Below are 19,270 nucleotides of genomic sequence, written 5' to 3'. Positions count from 1 at the left end.
GCGTAGCGCCCACTTATAAGTGAGAACGTGTATTTGCTTTTCTGTTCTTGAGTGACTCCACGTAGGAAAATAACCTCCAGTTCTATCCAAGTTACTGCCAATGACACAAATCCATTCTTTTTGATGGCTCAGCAGGATTCCGTTGCATTTTCTTTATCCAGTACTCCACGGAGGGGTACTTAGGTTGATTCCGTATGTTTGCAATTGTGAGTTGTGCTGCAAGAAACAGACAGATGCAGGTATTTTTGTTTTCTTTTGTTTTGTTTGATTATTTAATTAATTTATTTATTTGTTTTTGAGATGGAGTCTCGCTCTGTCACCGAGGCTGGAGTGCAGTGGTGCAATCTCGGCTCACTGCAACCTCAACCTCCTGGGTTCAAGCAATTCTTCTACCTCAATGTTCCAAGTAGCTGGGGTTACAGGTACGTGCCACCACGCCTGGCTAATTTTTTTATTTTTAGCAGAGACGGGGTTTCGCCATGTTGCCCAGGCTGCTCTCGAACTCCTGGCCTCAGGTGATCCGCCCGCCTCAGCCTCCCAAAGTGCTGGGATGACAGGCGTGAGCCACCATGCCTGGCCTGCAGGTGTCTTTTTGATATAAGGACTTGTTTTCCTTTGGGTAGATACCCAGGAGTGGGATTGCTGGATCGAGCGAATGATCTGCTTTTAGTTCTTTGAGAGGAACATCCGTGCTGTTTTCTATACAGCTTGTACGAATTCACTTTCTTTCAGGGCACAGGAATGTGGGCAGTTCTGCCTGGGGGTCTCCTGTGAGGCTACAGCTGGGGCTGACTTTATCTGAAGGCTTGACCTGGTTGGATGTCCAGGATAGCTTTCTCTGGTGGCGGGAAGCTGGTACAGCCTGTCACCTGCGCTTAGCTGGGAGGGCCGACAAGAACAGGTACCTGTGGACTCTCCAGAATGTCAGGCTGAAGGTGCTCAGCCTCCTTAAGCCAAAGCTGGCTCCTCCCAGACTCACCATTCCCAAGAACCAAGCAGGGGCCACGTGACCTTATGGACCCACCTTTGGTAGTCACACAGTGTTTACACCACTGTGGCATTCTACGAAAGAGTTAACAGGAAAGTTAATGAGCATGGCCGACATTCAAGGGAAGGGGCATAGACTCTAGCTCCCAAGGAGATGAGCGTCAAAAGAATGTGCAGGCCTGCTTTACAGTCCCCTGAAGCTGCCTTTCAAACGACGCAAGCATAAGCCAGGTGTTCATGATGAGCTCGTCTCTCCTAAGCTGGGAATTTACGACAGCTCAGGCACGGATTGAGCTGTGTGTCTCCAGATTCTTCACATCAAATATGAGGAAAACGGCGTCGTGAAAGACATGTTTATAGTTCATCAAGTGCAAAGCTTCCCGTCCACCCACAGCAACCTATTCTGGTGTTTTTGTTTTTTTGTTATTAGTTTTTGTTTGTTTTTGAGACGGAGTCTCACTCTTTCGCCCAGGCTGGAGTGCAGTGTGGTGTGATCTTGGCTCACTACAACCTCTGCCTCCCAGGTTCAAGCGATTCTCCTGCCTCAGCCTCCCGAGTAGCTGGGATTACAGGTGCCCGCCACCATGCCCAGCTAGTTTTGTATTTTTAGTAGAGACGGGGTTTCTCCATGTTGGCCAAGCTGGTCTCGAACTCCTGACCTCAACTGATCCGTCCGCTTTACCCTCCAAAAGTGCTGGGAGGATTAGAGGCATGACCCACCCAGCTGGGCTTTTTTTCTGGATAACTCCTGAGGTGAATTCTGACACGCTTCTCAGAAGTGTTTTGTTAGATGGGCTTTGAGGACTGTAGGAGTGTTGAATGTACATTTTGTTGAATGTTTAATATACGTGTGTCTTGTGGACTGATTGATACTGGACCCTGATTGATATTGGATCCCTCCCAGTTGGTTTATACTCCTGATGTTTTACAGGCATAAGCTCAGGGAATAAATTCTCCGTATCCTGGAAGTTTTTTTGAAAGCTAGATATTCACGTAGGAGGGGGAAGCACTGAGTCTGGCTGGAAAGTGTGTGCAGGTGAGAAGCAAGGACTGCACCTGAACTGTCTGCTCATTTCTCCCTGAGGATTTCAGCACGCCACAGGCCTGGAATGGCCTGGCGGCCCCTCTCCCTTGCCACCATTCTTTGTGAGTGTGTGTCTGGAATGTATTCCTTCTTGTGGGTGCTTGGTGTCGCTGACTTCAAGAATGAAGCCGCGGACCCTTGCGGTGAGTGTTAGGGCTCTTAAAGATGGCGTGTCCCGAGTTTGTTCCTTCAGATGTTCAGATGTGTCTGGAGTTTCTTCCTTCTGGTGGGTTCACGGTCTCACTGACTTCAGGAGTAAAGCCACAGACCTTGGCAGTGAGTCTTACAGCTCATACAGGTAGTGTGGACCCAAAGAGTTAGCAGCAGCAAGATTTATTGTGAAGAGTGAAACAACAAAGTTTCCACAAGGTAGAAGGGGACCCAAGCTGGCGCTGGTGGCCAGCTTTTTATTCCCTTATTTCGCCCCACCCACATCCTGCTGATTGGTCCATTTTACAGAGTGCTGATTGGTCCATTTTACAGAGTGCTGACTGGTCCATTTTACAGAGCGCTGATTGGTCCATTTTACAGAGCGCTGATTGGTCCATTTTACAGAGTGCTGACTGGTCCATTTTAGAGCGCTGATTGGTGCCTTTACAATTCTTTAGCTAGACAGAAAAGGTCTCCAAGTCTCCACTCGACCCAGGAAGTCCAGCTGGCTTCACATCTCAAAAGCAGCAATCGACCTCCATCCACGTTTATTTTTTATTTCCCCCTTGCTGTACTCAAAGCACTGTGGAGGCTACAGCCAGAATAAGACGTTGGTTTTTCCTCAAGGACCTCACAATTGTCAAGCCTCCACTGGGGCCAGGGACGTGTAGAGCCGTGGGACCCACTGCTGCGTCTTCCATGGGCCATCCGTGCAATGGGGCATCCAGTGCGGCCTGTGCATCCACAGTTTTGAAAGGCGGATTCAAGAGGCTGTAAAACAGGCCTGCAAATTCTTTTCACACTCGTCTCTTCGGGAGCTGGACTCCCTGCTCCCTCTCTTGGATCTCGGCTGGCCTCATTAACTGTCTCATAATTCCTAGAAAATGGGCAGTGGTGACAACTCTGTAGGAGTTCCAAAGTTGGGTTGATAAGGCCACGTGGCTCCTGCTTGGTTCTTGAGAATGCTGAGTCTGGGAGGAGCCAGCTTTGGTTTATGAGTGTTCATAAAATACAACTGGAAAGCTTGTGTATACAAACACAGGCATGTACACAAATGCACACACATCAAAAATTTATAGGGAAATAGGTCCATGTACAGAGGCACAAATACATGCAGATAATACACACAAAAGCAAGCGCATATAGAAATGCATATACCTCAAAAAATGTATACACCTACAGATACACCTCTACATATACAAACACACAGAGAAATACTAGACCTACGTATATGTATAGATAGCTCCATATAAAATACACACAAACACAAGTACGTAGACGTGCTTGTATTTGCATGTACAGTTTACGTGTAGATAGATACAGAATTCCAGGTACATATATAACATGCCTGTGTATACACATCTACGTTATCCATGTACATACAAATACATATATACACTGGCATTAATATCCAAGCAAACTGGTCTGCTCTAAGTACAAGGCAATATGGTTCGCGCATGTTTCTAGGACAAATCACCTTTGAGGTCAGGCCCCCACAGCAAGGACTTCAGGGCAGGCGCTCAGCCGGGCTTGGCCTGACAGGGGTGGGGGTGTTCTGTGTCTGGCAGATAGAACGTGTCAAGCACAGAACCTGCAGTGATGATGATGTCTATAGAATGATGACCGACAGGGCTGCCCTGTGGTCTAGGGGTAAGGACAGGCCATGTTTGTACTGAGGTCAGTATTTCTCAAAGGACATCTGAGCAATTTGTTTGTGGGATACTCAGTGAAGAAGGGGTGCCATAGCAGCTATTCTTGTCCAGAATTCTGGGGGGAAACAGCATCTCTGTTGCCCAGGCTGGAGTGCAGTAGCACAATCTCGGCTCACTGCAACCTCCACCTCTTGGGCTCAATCCTCCCGCCTCAACCTCCCCGAGTAGCTGGGACTACAGGCATGCACCACCACACCCAGCTAATTTTTTGTATTTTTGGTAAAGACTGAGTTTCACTGTGGTGCACAGCCTGGTCTCGAACTCCTGACGTCAAGCAGTCTGCCCTACTCACCTACCCAAAGGCTGGGATTACATGTATGAGCCACCACACCCAGCCGCCCAGAATAATTAATTGTCCAGGGGACTCCGTTTGGTGACTTGGATGATTCTCACTCTCTTGTGTGTGTTGCTGTGTTATCATTGTGGTTATTATTTTTCTTTTCCTTTTTTTTTTTTTGAGACGGAGTCTCGCTCTGTCGCCAGGCTGGAGTGCAATGGCACGATCTCGGCTCACTGCAACCTCCGCCTCCCAGGAAGTGATTCTCCTGCCTCAGCCTCCTAAGTAGCTGGAACTACAGGACCCTGCCAGCAAACCTGGCTAATTTTTGTATTTTTACTAGAGACAGGGGTTTCACCATGTTGGGCAGGCTGGTCTTGAACTCCTGACCTCAGATGATGTGCCTGCCTTGGCCTCCCAAAGTGCTGGGATGACAGGCATGAACTTCAGACCTCAGGTGATCCACCCGCCTCAGCCTCCCAAAGTGCTGGGATGACAGGCGTGAGCCACCGCGTCCGACCTGTGGTTATTATTTTTAAACTCAAGGCACAGAGGTGCAGAGACAGAAGGCAGGAAGGGACTTCAGTGATCTTCTAGAATCTTCTCCATCACACCTAAAGCAGGAAACAGAGGCCCAGGAGGAAGACATGGCCGCCAGCTCTACACACCACCCTCCGATATCCTGGGCCATTTGCGCATCTCGGGAATCTGTCTGTGAGATTTCTCCACTGTCTTCCCCAGTCTGACTCCTTCTGATATTCTCTTTTGTCCAGCTGGGGTGATGATGGTCCCTCAGAGGAAAACCAGAGATGGATTCGAAGAACATTTCGGCCTGAACTACCTGGGGCACTTCCTGCTGACCAACCTTCTCCTGGATACGCTGAGAGAGTCTGGGTCGCCTGGCCACTGTGCGAGGGTGGTCACCGTCTCCTCTGCCACCCATTACGTTGCTGAGCTGAACATGGACGACCTTCAGAGCAGGTGGGTGCACCCTGTGAATAATCATAACAGCATCTCAGGTGAGTTAAAGGTTATTTATCTGCCTCCGTCTGTGGGGTGCAGCGCTCCCTGCATCTACTGGACATTGGCGCTCTGGGGACAGTGCTCCCTGCGTCTGCTGGACACTGGCGCTCTGGGGACAGTGCTCCCTGCGTCTGCTGGACACTGGCGCTCTGGGGACAGTGCTCCCTGCGTCTGCTGGACACTGGCGCTCTGGGGACAGTGCTCCCTGCGTCTGCTGGACACTGGCGCTCTGGGGACAGTGCTCCCTGCGTCTGCTGGACACTGGCGCTCTGGGGACAGTGCTCCCTGCGTCTGCTGGACACTGGCGCTCTGGGGACAGTGCTCCCTGCGTCTGCTGGACACTGGCGCTCTGGGGACAGTGCTCCCTGCGTCTGCTGAGCACTGGCGCTCTGGGGACAGTGCTCCCTGCGTCTGCTAGACACTGGCGCTCTGGGGACAGTGCTCCCTTCGTCTGCTAGACACTGGTGCTCTGGGGACAGTGCTCCCTGCGTCTGCTGAGCACTGGTGCTCTGGGGACAGTGCTCCCTGCGTCTGCTGAGCATTGGTGCTCTGGGGACAGTGCTCCCTGCGTCTGCCGAGTACTGGTGGTCTGGGGACAGTGCTCCCTGTGTCTGCTGGCCACTGGTGCTCTGGGTACAGTGCTCCCTGTATGTGCTGGGCACAGGTGCTCTGGGCATGGTGCTGTCTGCATCTGCTGGACACAGGTGCTCTGGGCACGGTGCTTCCTGCGTCTGCTGGACACGGGTGCTCTGGGCACACTGCTTCCTGTGTCTGCTGGGCACACATGCTCTGGAAATAGTGCTCCCTGCATCTGCTGGGCACAGGTGCTCCTGGCGCGGTGCTGTGGGGTATGTACATCCCCAGCCATTTGCTGTCCTTGGGCAACTTAGCAATGTGCCATGGTGTCGTTACTTTATTTTTTAGAAGGGACAAGAAACACAGAGGTCAGACATAGAAAAGGATAACAGATATATTTAAACGTTCTCTTGTGCCCCCATGGGAATGTCAGGCACTACATCTGCAGGCGGCATTGGTGTGGACTCCTGTCGACACGCAATGTACTGTCTGTCCATCCACAGGTCTCTCTTGTGAATTCCTCCTAACTCCGCCTTAAGGATAAAAACGATTCCTCTATGGGAATAATCATCTTAGTTTGTTTAAGCTGATATAAGAAAAATTTCAGCAGACCGGGTGTGGTGGCTCACGCCTGTCATCCCAGCACTTTGGGAGGCCGAGGCAGGTGGATCACAAGGTCAGGAGATCGAGACCATCCTGACCAACATGGTGAAACCCCGTCTCTATTAAAAATACAAAATTAGCCGGGCATGGTGGTGGACTCCTGTAATCCCAGCTACTCGGGAGGCTGAGGCAGGAGAATTGCTTGAACCCGGGAGGCGGAGGTTGTGGTGAGCCAAGATCGTGCCACTGCACTGCAGCCTAAGTAACAACAGCAAAACTCTGTCTCAAAAAAAAACAAAAAAGAAAAAAGAAAAATTCCATAGTTTGGGTGGCTTATAAACAACACACATTTATGTTTCACGATTCTGGAGGCTGGAAGTCCAAGATCAAAGTGTGCCAGGGTCTGGCGAGAACCCGCTTCCTGGTTCACAGATGGCACCTTCTCACTGTGTCGTCAGGCAGTGGAAGGGGCGAGGGAGCTCTCTGGGGTCCCTTTTATAAGTGCACTGATTCCATACTTGAGTCTCCCCCATCGTGACCTCATCACCTCCCAAGGGCCTCACCTCCTAACACCATCTCACTGGGGATGAGGATTTCCACGTAGGAATTTGGAGACAGAGACATCAGAGCACACAGTAGGACTTGCCTTTGAATTTCTCTGCAGCCCTAAGATCACAAAGCGTTAACGCCACGCTCACAAAGACCTGGCTGCTTGGCTGTGCCAGCATCAGATTTTGGGGCCAGACTCTGGAATGTACAGCAGGGTGGGTGCCCTCCCCATCCCCAGGCCCTGGAGTACCCTCAGGACTGCGAGGAGGGTGAGCCCAGGGGCACAGGCCCTGCCAGCTCCTAACAGTTTTCATTTCCCTGCACAGTGAGGGGCAGGATGTAACAAAGGGAGGGCCGCGGGGGCCTCCTAGGATACCTTGGCCCATCTGTTTTGTCGGATTGAGCTCCTGCATCTGTGAGCCTCTCTGCTGAAGGGTGTGGGATGAGGGAGACGGCCTCGATGGGATCCTGCATGAAGTATGAACCCTGCCGGTCGTGGGAGGGAAGGAGCGTGGCTGGCCAGGACTTCATCTTCTCCGGGCAGCTGAGGAAGCACCGGGCTGTGCAGGGAAGGGCGGGTGAGAGGAATGCACGGAGAGCAGGGCCTGTGGCCTGGAGGGGCTGCTTCTCCATCATGGTGCCCTGAGGAAGCAAGGGCATGTGTGCGTGCCTGTGTGTACAGGTGAGGTGTGTGTGCCAATGCGCACAGGTGAGGTGCGTGCGTGCCCGTATACACAGGTGAGGTGTGTGTACCCGTGGGCACGGGTGAGGTCTGTGTGCCCATGGATACACGTGAGATGTGCGTGCCTGTGTACACAGGTGAGGTTTGCATGTCCATGTATACAGGTGAGGTGTGTGTGCCCATGTGCACAAGTGAGCTGTGTGTGCCGGTGTGCACAGTTGAGGTGTGTGCCAGTGTGCACAGATAAGGTACATGAGTGCTCGTGTGCACAGGTGAGTCTGCGTGCCAGTGTGCCCAGGTGAGGTGTGTGTGCTACGTGTGCCGGTGTGCACAGTTGAGGTGCGTGCCAGTGTGCACAGATAAGGTACATGAGTGCTCGTGTGCACAGGTGAGTTGTGTGCACAGGTGAGGTGTGTGTGCTGGCTGGGGCATTTCCTGTTTTTATACCCATGATGACAACACCCAGAGGAAGAAATGCATGTTTCTCAGGCTTCTTCTCAGCTCAGGACTCTCTGCAGGATTGTGTAGGTCTCCTGCCCTGGGCTCCATGCTGAAGGGTTTGCCTGGACCCACTGGCAAGAACAGCCCTGCCATGACTGGCTTCCCTAACTCCAGGCATGAGGCTGGGCTGGGCGCGTGGGGGCCAGCCTTCTGTGATGCCCACTCGGGACTCCACGCATGTGTGTGGTGCCTGCTATATGGGAGGAGGGAACGAGGAGTCTTGGCACAGCCAGCAGCACTTGCTGCAGACACGACTCACTGAGCAAGGCAAGGCATGGGTTGGAGAACCTGGGAAATGTGAGCTGCTTGGCAGGCATTGCCGCTCGCCAAAGACACACAGAACACCCCTTCCTCATACAGCACTGGTGGAGGGCCGCCTGTCTGTTATTTTGAGAGCTCACTTTGAGGTTGATATTGTCGATCAACGCAATCTCTGTTTTATTTACTCACTGTTTTTTTGAGATGGAGTCTCACTCTGTCTCCCAGGCTGGAGTGCAGTGGTGTGATCTCGGCCCACTGCAACCTCCGCCTCCTGGGTTCAAGCAATTCTCCTGCCTCAGCCTCCCGAGTAGCTGAGACTACAGGCATCACCACCATGTCCGGTTAATTTTTTATTTTTAGTAGAGACATGATTTCGCCACGTTGGCCAGGTTGGTCTCGAACTCCTGGCCTCAGGTAATCCTCCCGTCTCGGCCTCCCAAAGTGGGTGGATTACAGGCATGAGCCACCGTGCCCAGCCGCGATCTCTGTTTTAAATAATGAAGATAAGCAGATCACATCCAGAACAACCCCACCCAACAGAAATGACAGCTACTTCCTAAACACTTTAGGTGTTACAAAGCAGATTCATGCACTTAATAAGAATTGAGCCTCATTATCACCTAAGAAAGCTGAGGAAGCATATATTACCAAGTGCGATTAACAAGAGAGTTTTTATTCCTATAAAAACACATATTAAAGAAAGGCTTTGACGGTATTGCTTATATGCCATTAACTATTATTTTATTTTATTTTTTGAAAGAGACAAGTCTCACTCTGTTGCCCAGACTAGAGTGCAGTGGTGCTATCTGGGCTCACTGCAACCTCCGCCTCCTGGGTTCCAATGATTCTCCCACCTCAGCCTCCCGAGTAGCTGGGATCACAGGCATGCACCGCCACACCCAGCTAATTTTTGTATTTTTAGTAGAAACGGGGCTTCACCATGTTGGCCAGGCTGTAATCAAACTCCTGACCTCAAGTGATCTGCCTGCCTTGACCTCACAAAGTGCTGGGATTACACGCATGAGCCACCGCACCCGACCGCCATGAACTCTTATCTGAAGAGTTGTGTCCACATCCTAACTCCGAATATGTATAACTGAGACCTAATTTAGAAATAGGGTCTTTGCAGATGGAATTAAGTGAAGATGAGATCATTAGGGTGGACCCTTAATCCAGTATGATGGGTGGCCTTACCAGAAGTAGAAAATGCCTGGGCACACTGGCTCACGCCTGTCATCCCAGCACTTTGGGAGGCCAAGGTGAGCAGATCACCTGAGGTCAGGAGTTCGAGACCAGCCTGACCAATATGATGAAACCTCCGCTCTACTAAAAACACAAAAAGTTAGCCAGGCGTGGTGCTGCGCGCCTGTAATCCCAGGTACTCGGGAGGCTGAGGCAGGAGAATTGCTTAAACCCAGGAGGTGGAGGTTGCAGTGAGCTGAGATCATGCCGTTGCACTCCAGCCTGGGCAACAAGAGCGAAACTCTGTTTCAAAAAAAAAAAAAAAAAAAGTAGAAAATTTGGAGACAGAGACACAGAGAAGGCCACATGGAGATGGAGGCAGAGACTGGAGTGATGCGGCCACAAACCTAGGGATGCCTGGAGCCCCCAGGAGCTGGGAGAGGCAGGAAGGACCCTCCCCTCTACCCTTACAGATACCCCAGAGTAACATTCAATCCAACATCTAGGCGCCCCATGATCCAGTCAAGTTAACACATAATATTAACTATTCCGACCGCACTCTACATATAAGAAGGGCCCTAAATGGAATGACAGGTGTTCTTGGAAAGAGACCGAAGAGGAGACACAGACACAGAGGAGAAGGCCACGTGGAGATGGAGGCAGAGACTGGAGTGATGCAGCCACAGGGTCAGGGATGCCCGGAGCCCCCAGAAGCTGGGAGAGACAGGAAGGACCCTCCCCTAGAGCCTCTGGAGGGAACTGGATACAATTATAGTGGATTGAATGGTGGTTCACAGATCTGTCCACATCCTAAAGCCCAGAACCTAGAATGAGACCTTATTTGAAAATAAGGAACTTTGCAGGTGTAATTAGTTAGAGATCTAGAGATGACATCATCCTGGAGTAGGGTAGGCCCTAAATCCACTGACAGGTATCCTTCTGAGAGACAGAAGACGAGACAGACACAGAGGAGAAGGACATGTGGACACAGAGGCAGAGACTGCAGTGATCTGACCAGAGGGTCAGGGACGCCCGGAGCCCCCAGAAGCTGGGAAAGGCAGGAAGAGTTCCTGCCCTAGAAGACCATCCAGAGACAGCACAACCCTGACCACTCCTGACTTTCAGACTTCTGGTCTCCAGAAGGCATCCATTCACTGGATGAATTTCTGTGACTTTGAACCATCCAGTCTGTGCTCATTTGTTTGGACAATCCCAGGAAAGTAATACAGATTGCAAAGCAGATCAAGGAACTTCAGAGTCAAAGGGCTTGAGACCCAGAGCCAGCTCAGAGCCGGCTCTAACATTTTTTGTTTATTTATTTGTATTGTATTGTTTTTATTTTATTTTATGTGTATATATATATATATATATATATATATTTTTTTTTTTTTTTTTTTTGAGACAGAGTCTTACTCTGTCGCCCAGGCTGCAATGCAGTGGTGCGATCTCAGCTCACTGCAACCTCTGCCTCCTGGGTTCAAGTGATTCTCCTGCCTCAGCCTCCCTAGTAGCTGGGATTACAGGCATGCGCCATCACGCCCAGATAATTTTTATATTTTTAGTAGAGACGGGGGTTCACCATGTTGGCCAGGATGCTCTCCATCTCCTGACCTCGTGATCCTCCCGCCTCGGCCTCCCAACGTGCTGGGATTACAGGCGTGAGCCACTGCGCCCAGCCACTTCCCCCTATTTTTTCGAGACTTACAATTCAACTTACACTGCTTTTCTTTTCCTGTTCTCCTCTTTTGCTTCGCCAGTTTGATTATGTAAAATAAATATTGATGACAGGCATTCACCTGAGCCACGTTTCATTTCTGTGTGATTCCTCTGCAGAGGATAATGAGAGAGTGTTAACAGATGCCTTCTCTGAGCTTTCTGGAAACTGTTCTTTGTTGACGGCACTGACTCTTTCCAAATAGGCCCCTTTTTCATCGTTCATAGCTTAGGAGTGACCTCTTAAAGGAGAGAACATTGCTTTGCTGGGGCTGCCATAATAAAATACCACGGACCCAGTGGCTTAAACAGCAGACATTGATCCTCCCACAGTCCTGGAGGCTGGAAGTTCCAGATCAAGGTGTGAGCGTGGCTGACTCCTCCTTAGGCCTCTCTCCTTGGGTTGTAGACACTGTCTTCTCCCTGTGTCCTCATAGGATCATCCCTCTGTGTGTGTCTGTGTCCTCATCGCCTCCTCTTATGAGGTGTCTTAGTGCATTTCAGGCTGCTATCACAGAATACCATAGACTGGGTGACTTACAAACAACAGACATTGATTCTCCTACAGTCCTGGAGGCTGGAAGTCTGAGATCCAGGTATGGGCAGGGCTGGTTCCTCCTGAGGCCTCTCTCCTGGGCTTGTAGACGCCGTCTTCTCCCTGTGGCCTCACAGGGTCGTCCCTCTGTGTGTGTCTGTGTCCTCATCTCCTCCTGTTGTGAGGTGTCTTAGCCCATTTCAGGCTGCTATAACAGAATACCATAGACCGGGTAGGTTATAAACAGCAGACATTATTCTCTTACAGTGCTGGATGCTAGAAGTTTGAGATCCAGGTATGGGCAGGGCTGGTTCCTCCTGAGGCCTCTCTCCTGGGCTTGTAGACGCCGTCTTCTCCCTGTGTCCTCACAGGGTCGTCCCTCTGTGTATGTCTATGTCCTCATCTCCTCTTCTTATGCAGTGCCTTACTCCATCTCAGGCTGCTATCACAGAATACCATGGACTGTGTAGCTTATAACAGCAGACATTGATTCTTCCACAGTCCTGGAGGCTGGGAGTCTGAGATCAAGGTGTGATCAGGGTTGGTTCCTCCTCAGGCCTCTCTCCTGGGCTTGGAGATGTCATCATCGCCCTGTGTCCTCACTTGGTTGTCCCTCTGGGTATGTCTGTGTCCTCATCTACTCTTCTTATAAAGACCTCAGTCCTATTGGATCAGGACCTACCCTAGTGACCTCATTTTACCTGAATCGCCTCTTTAAAGACCCCATCTCCAGCCGGGTGCGGTGGCTCATGCCTGTAATCCCAGCACTTTGGGAGGAGGGTGAGGTGGATGGATCACCTGAGGTCAGGAGTTCAAGACCAGCCTGGACAACATGGTGAAACCCCGTCTCTACTTAAAAAATACAAAATTAGCCAAGCGTCATGGCAGGTGCCTGTAATCCCAGCTACTAGGGAGGCTGAGGCAGGAGAATCGCTTGAACCCAGGAGGCGGAGGTTGCAGTGAGCCAAGATTGCACCATTGCACTCCAGCCTTGGTGACAAGAGCAAAATTCTGTCTCGAAATAAATAAATAAATAAAATAAAAGGACCCTATCTCTAAATAAGGTCATCTTTCCGAGGTCCTCAGAGTTAGAACTTCATAGGAATCTGGGGAGACATAATTCAGTCCAGGAGATACGCCCAGGTCCCCTTGGTAGAATAGAACACGCCTCAGCCAGCGTCTTCTGCATTACTATAGGAGGAGCCCCTAGATGACCAGATGGTGGTAGGACAGCCAGGTATTCCCAGTCAGGTGCAGTTGCCTGGATGTGTGTTCCCTGAATTATTGTGCATTGGGCCATCTGGCCAACCAGCTTCAGCTTCCTTGGTTAGCTCCATCTCCATCTCCCTGATTTTTCTGTTCTTACGTCACCCCTGCGTCACATATGACAAGTTCAGTAAATATACGGTGAGTGGGCCGGGCATGGTGGCTCAAGCCTGTCATCCCAGCACTTCGGGAGGCCAAGGCGGGTGGATCACAAGGTCAGGAGTTCAAGACCAGCCTGGCCAACATGGAGAAACCCCATCTCTACTAAAAATACAAAAATTAGCTGGGCGTGGTGGCGCACACCTGTAATCCCAGCTACTCAGGAGGCTGAGGCAGGAGAATTGCTTCAACTGGGACTTGAAAGGCGGAGGTTGCAGTGAGCCTAGATTGCGCCACTGCACTCCAGCCTGGGCTACAAAGCAAGATTCTGTCTCAAAAAAGAAAAAAAAGAAATGAAGTTGCTCCCATTCTCAGACCATCCTCCAGATCTGCTTAACCTGAAGTTTGGAGAGCAGGGGTTGGCAAGGAGAAGGTCTTTGGAGAATTCTGAGGCATGCTAAAATATGAGAACCACTTGAATTTAAAATATACTGCTTTTTTTTTGTATGAAAGATGTGGTTCTTGGCTTTTGCCTGATATAATCATTGCCAGTAATTAGTGTTAATTGCCAAGATTGATTTACTGGCTTGGAAAATCCAAGACTTTTTACACATGAGAGAACCTGTCTCCTCAACTTGGCTATACCGAATCATCCCCATGGTGAAATAAATTTCAATGGAAAGCACTTTGGGAGGCCGAGGCGGGTGGATCACCTGAGGTCAGGAGTTCGAGACCAGCCTGGTCAACATGGCAAAACCCCGTCTCTACTAAAAATACAAAAGTTAGCCAGGCATGGTGGCATGTGCCTGTAATCTCAGCTACTTAGGAGGCTGAAGCAGGAGAATTGCTTGAACCTGGGAGGGGGAGGTTGCAGTGGGCCAAGATCATGCTGCTGCACTCCAGCCCAGCCCAGCCTGCACTCCAGAGCAAGACTCCCTCTCAAAAAAAGAAAAAAAGGGCAGGCACAGTGGCTTATGTCTGTAATCCCAGCACTTCGGGAGGCTGAGAGGGGTGGATAGCGAGGTCAGGAGATCAAGACCATCCTGGCCAACATGGTGAAACCCCGTCTCTACTAAAATATAAAAAATTAGCCAGGTGTGGTGGCATGTCCCTGTAGTCCCAGCTACTGGGGAGGCTGAGGCAGGAGAATTGCTTGAACCGGGAAGGTGGAGGTTGCAATGAGCCGAGATCGCGCCACTGCACCCCAGCCTGGAGACAAAAAAAAAAAAAAAAAAGAGGGACACATACCTTCCAAAATTATTTTCTATTCTTTAAGATTTCTTTCCTGTGAGACCTTTAAATTCGTTTTGTTTTATTTTATTTTACTTTATTTGAGACAGAGTTTCGCTCTTGTCACCCAGGCATCCAGGCTGGAGTGCAGTGGCGCAATCTCAGCTCACTACAGCCTCTGCCTCCTGGGTTCAAGTGAGTCTCCTGTCTCAGCCTCCCAAGTAGCTGGGACTACAGGCACCGCCACCACACCTGCCTAATTTTTGTATTTTTTGGTAGAGCTGGGTTTTCACCATGTTGGTCAGGCTAGTCTCGAACTCCTAACCTCAAATGATCTGCCCACTTTGACTTCCCAATGTGCTGGGATTACAGGCGTGACCCACCGTGCCTGGCCATGATAGATTCTTTACCTATTTAAGAAATTCTTTATTTCCCTCTGATATTCCTCAGTCATGGAGGTGTTATAGGCATGGGCATGCCTCACCGTGAACATGGCTGTCTTGGTTTGAGTTTCTCAACTTACGTAACTTTGGGTGACTTCTTCATTATTTTATTCCTAACCACGTATTCACATCCTGTGAAATCATCCTGTATAGACTGTAAGTTGTGTCACATGTGTTTTGAGTGTGGTATCCCATCTCGATTTGGATTTCACTCAAGGTTTCACATGTTCCCCCTGTGTTCTGAGATACGTCGGACAGCTGACACACTCACTTTGTGTCTATGAGCAAAAGTATCAGGGTGTTTGGATGCAGCTGGAATTCACAAGATACCTTCAATGTCCTGGGTTGTTTTGGTTGTTTTCTCTTAGTGGAAAAAGTCAAAGACCTCTCTTTGAGATCGAGACCATCCAGGCCAATGTGGTAAAACCCCGTCTCTACTAAAAATACAAAAATTACCTGGGCGTGGTAACGGGTGGCTGTAGTCCCAGCTACTCGGGAGGCTGAGGCAGGAGAACCACTTGAACCCGGGAGGTGGAAGTTGCAGCAAGCCAAGATCATAGCACTGTACTCCAGCCCAGCCTGGGCAACAGAGCAAGACTCCCTCTAAAAAAAAAAAAAAAAAAAAGGGCAGGCACAGTGGCTCACACTTGTAATCCCAACACTATGGGAGGCCTAGGGGGGCGGATCACAAGGTCAGGAGATCAAGACCATCCTGGCCAACGTGGTGAAACCCCATCTGTACTAAAAATACAAAAATTAGCTGGGTGCGGTGGCGGGCACCTGTAGTCCCAGCTACTTGGAAGGCTAAGACAGGAGAATCACTTGAACCTGGGAGGCAGAGGTTGCAGTGAGCTGAGATTGCACCGCTGCACTCCACCCTAGCAACAGAGCGAGACACTGTCTCAAAAAAAAAAAAAAAAAAAGACCTCTCTTTATTCACAGTATTTTCTGAGTTCCTGGTGGGCGGATCGTTATCAAGAATATTAAATGTAGATAATAGTTATCAAGAATATGAAACGTAGATATCCTAGAAAGAATGTAATGGAGTTGTTTGTACTGCCAAAGGGAAAATTCAATTTAGACATGAAGGATTGTTATAATACTTATAAATGTATTGGATGCCACCCATACTTGCTCATTAAAACAGTGATTGTCATCAGGTTTAATGATCACTGGAAAAATAGCTCCAGTCAACTAGGTTATGAGCAGTCGATTGACTTTCCGTAATTGCATTGGCAATTTGATTATGCATCAATGTCCTGCAATGGAAATACGTTGCAATGCAACGGATTCATAGGAAGTTAACATAAAAACTCAATTGTCTTTGCTTCTACACAAGTACTTCTCAAAGTGGATAAATAATCAATGCAAAAACTGCCTGTTGATCCATATAAAAGGACACCGCCTACGGAGACTGGCTGTTGGGACACCAAGATATGACACGTTTACATCCTACAGTATCCATCACGATAACTTATAAAGGGCTCCTTTCTTTTTTTTTTTTTTTTTTTGAGACAGAGTCTTGCTTTGTTGCCTAGGCTGGAGTGCAGTGGTGTGATCTCGGCTCACTGCAAGCTCCACCTCCCGGGTTCACACCATTCTTCTGCCTCAACCTCCCGAGTAGCTGCAACTACAGGCGCCCGCCACCACGCCTGGCTAATTTTTTTGTATTTTTAGTAGAGATGGGGTTTCACCGTGTTAGCGAGGATGGTCTCAATACTCTGACCTCGTGATCCGCCCGCCTCGGCCTCCCAAAGTGCTGGGATTACAGGCGTCAGCTATCGCGCCTGGTCTTATAAACACTCAAAAGTATGTTCAGTCGTCACGATTTTTAATAACAAGAAGAGAGTAATGCTTTATATAATCAGCAAAAAATGGAGAACTCAAATACCCTTTTATAAGGTCCAGATTTAGCAGCAGGTGGCTTTTGTTCAGTTTCTTATTCAACAGGAAAGCTCACTGAATGATTTTTGTTTCGTTTTGTTTTTTGACAGTCTCCCTGTCTCACCCAGACTGGAGTGCAGTGGCTCAAGGCCATGTCCGCCTCCCAGGCTCAAATGATCTTCTCCCACCTCAGCCTCACAACTAGCTGGGACTACAGGTGTGCTTTACCACACCCAGGTACTTTTTGTATTTTTTGTAGAGATAAGGTCTTACTATACTCCCCAGGCTGGTCTTGAACTCCTGGGCTCAAGCGACCTGCCTGCCTTAGTGTCCCTAAGTGCTCAGATTACATGCGTCAGCCACCACTCCCGGCCTAATACCAACGACTTTTGTCAGAGTCCTTAGGGTTTCATTTACAGACCTTAATGGGCATGTCCTCCTACTTATTTGCTTTCATTCTTTCCCATTTCTAGTGTGGATATTTCTTCATCCCTAACCCCCACCCCAGGGAATCTCTCCTGAAACTACGTGCCCCTCTTGGATTTATTTTTTCACCTCTTGTAGAGAAATGTATTGGCTTTTCCCCTGCCCCCACACCGTATTTTTAAACAATCTTAGTTCTCTCTTCTCCACGCTACTGTGTAAAACCATAATTACAGAACCAACCCCTCCATTTACTCTGGAAAAATCTGCCTTTGGATGATGCGTTTTCTGCTGTTTCAAGTAACCATTCCTCTTACCCATCAATCAAATGCTGGAGATTCAGAACCGAATGCTTGTAGCTGATATTTAAAAGACGCTCGTGCCAGCAGGAAAGCCAGTCTTTGCCTCTCTGCACTTAATAACTATCTGTTTCCTGGACTCTTCTCTTCCCCTGGGGTGAGGAGATTGGAGAAGTTTGCCTTAAAAAGATATCTTGACAGTAATTGGGGGTTTACAGTTTATCTTGGATCGGAGATGGGACTTGAGCCCTGAACTACTCAATTTCCCTGTCTTAATTCTTCCAGTCTCTTAAATTTCTTTTTATTTATTTATTTATTTTTGAGACAGAGTTTTGCTCTTGTCACCCAGGCTGGAGTGCAATGGCGTGATATCAGCTCACTGCAACCTCCACCTCCCGGGTTCAAGGATTCTCCTGCCTCAGCCTCCCGAGTAGCTGGGATTATAGGCACCCGCCACCACACCCTGCTAATTTTTGTATTTTTAGTAGAGACAGGGTTTCACCGTGTTGGCCAGGCTGGTCTTGAACTCCTGGCCTCATGTGATCCACCCACCTCAGCATCCCAAAGTGCTGGGATTACAGGCATGAGCCACCATGCCCAGCCAATTCTTTCAGTCTCTTTATTATGTAGTCAGCCTTTCCAATCCCCTCCTACCCCACCCCAACCCCCAAAAAGTTATGTTTTGATTGTTTATTATTTGGCAAAGTCTCCATGGCTAAGGATCCCCTTGTCACCCTTTGTGTCCTGCCCTTATTTATTTCTAAGGCAGCAGACCTGAGGTTTATTTTCCAGCAGAAATTGGGTAGACCTCAGGTCTATTTGAAATGCTTGTTCCCCAGTGCCATAAAGAAATAGCACTTGAACATTAATTTCCTCAGCAAGGCCATTTTTTTACTTTCTGCAGAAAGGGTACACTCTCCAGCAGGTTTGCCGTGAGAGTACAGCGAACAAAGGGGACAGGGTCATTTACAACTTGATGCGTCCACCCTACTGCTGTGTCCGGTTTCCATTGGCTGCAACGGGACCTCACATTCTGTATTTGTCCCGATTGGCCAGCAACTTGGAACTTTTAAAAGAGGCAAAGGCAGAGGAGAAGAAAGGGAGGAGGAAGTAACTTGTGGAATGCTGAGAAAGGTAAAAGCACTTTTAAAGAAGAGGAACAGGCTATGACGTAATGCTTGCTTGGACCAGTATAAGCATGCCAGGGCTGATATTTAGGCTACATTTTGGGAGCTAAGAGCATAAAGTACATTGATTTCTTTATCACGGCTAGCAGATATTTAAGAATGTTAGCACAAGTCGTTGAATAAAGTTTGCTTCTCAGAGAAGTTACTATTTATTCCTAATTAGATGGGGAGGGAAGTCTTTGAACAGGAACTTTTATTTTTTACAGGCCCAATGTCAGATTTTGGCGTGTGGCTTTCTGCTACCCGTGGCTGTATGATGAGACAGCGTCTGGAGGCAGAACTGAGCCCCTGGAGAGGTTAATGGGGAGTCACTTGTCCTTATGCAAGCATTCAGACATGCCTTCTGCACAACGGCAAGGGACATCTCAGAAAATCTCAGCTGCAGGGTGTGATTTCCCCGGTACGAGCTTTCCAAGCTGTGTGATCCACTCTGTCTTTGGTTAGGTGACGACGGGAGAATTGCTCCGTTGCTAAGATCACAGTGTTGGGGCTCAGAAAACAATCCCCTAAATTTTTCAGAAGCATTAGAACCAGAGCAACTCTGCCATCTTGAATAGGGGCTGCGTAACATGAGGCTGAGACCTGCTTGGGCTGCCTTCCCTGG

The 19,270-nt window shown here is 49.1% G+C and overlaps 1 protein-coding gene across 1 annotated transcript in view; it reads left to right on the top strand.

Moving 5' to 3' along the window:
- Nucleotides 1–19,270, top strand: part of DHRSX (dehydrogenase/reductase X-linked) — a 275,434-nt gene that overhangs the window by 222,983 nt on the left and 33,181 nt on the right. Inside the window, exon 5 of the mRNA XM_054471345.2 lies at nt 4,984–5,191. Coding sequence (XP_054327320.1) covers nt 4,984–5,191 — 208 coding nt within the window. The remainder of the gene's footprint in view (nt 1–4,983; nt 5,192–19,270) is intronic.

This window comes from Pongo pygmaeus, chromosome X (assembly GCF_028885625.2).
Source record: "Pongo pygmaeus isolate AG05252 chromosome X, NHGRI_mPonPyg2-v2.0_pri, whole genome shotgun sequence".
NCBI classification, from domain to species: domain Eukaryota; kingdom Metazoa; phylum Chordata; class Mammalia; order Primates; family Hominidae; genus Pongo; species Pongo pygmaeus.
The sequence above is the reverse complement of the archived record's forward strand: the minus strand, read 5'-3'. Positions and strand labels throughout refer to the sequence as shown.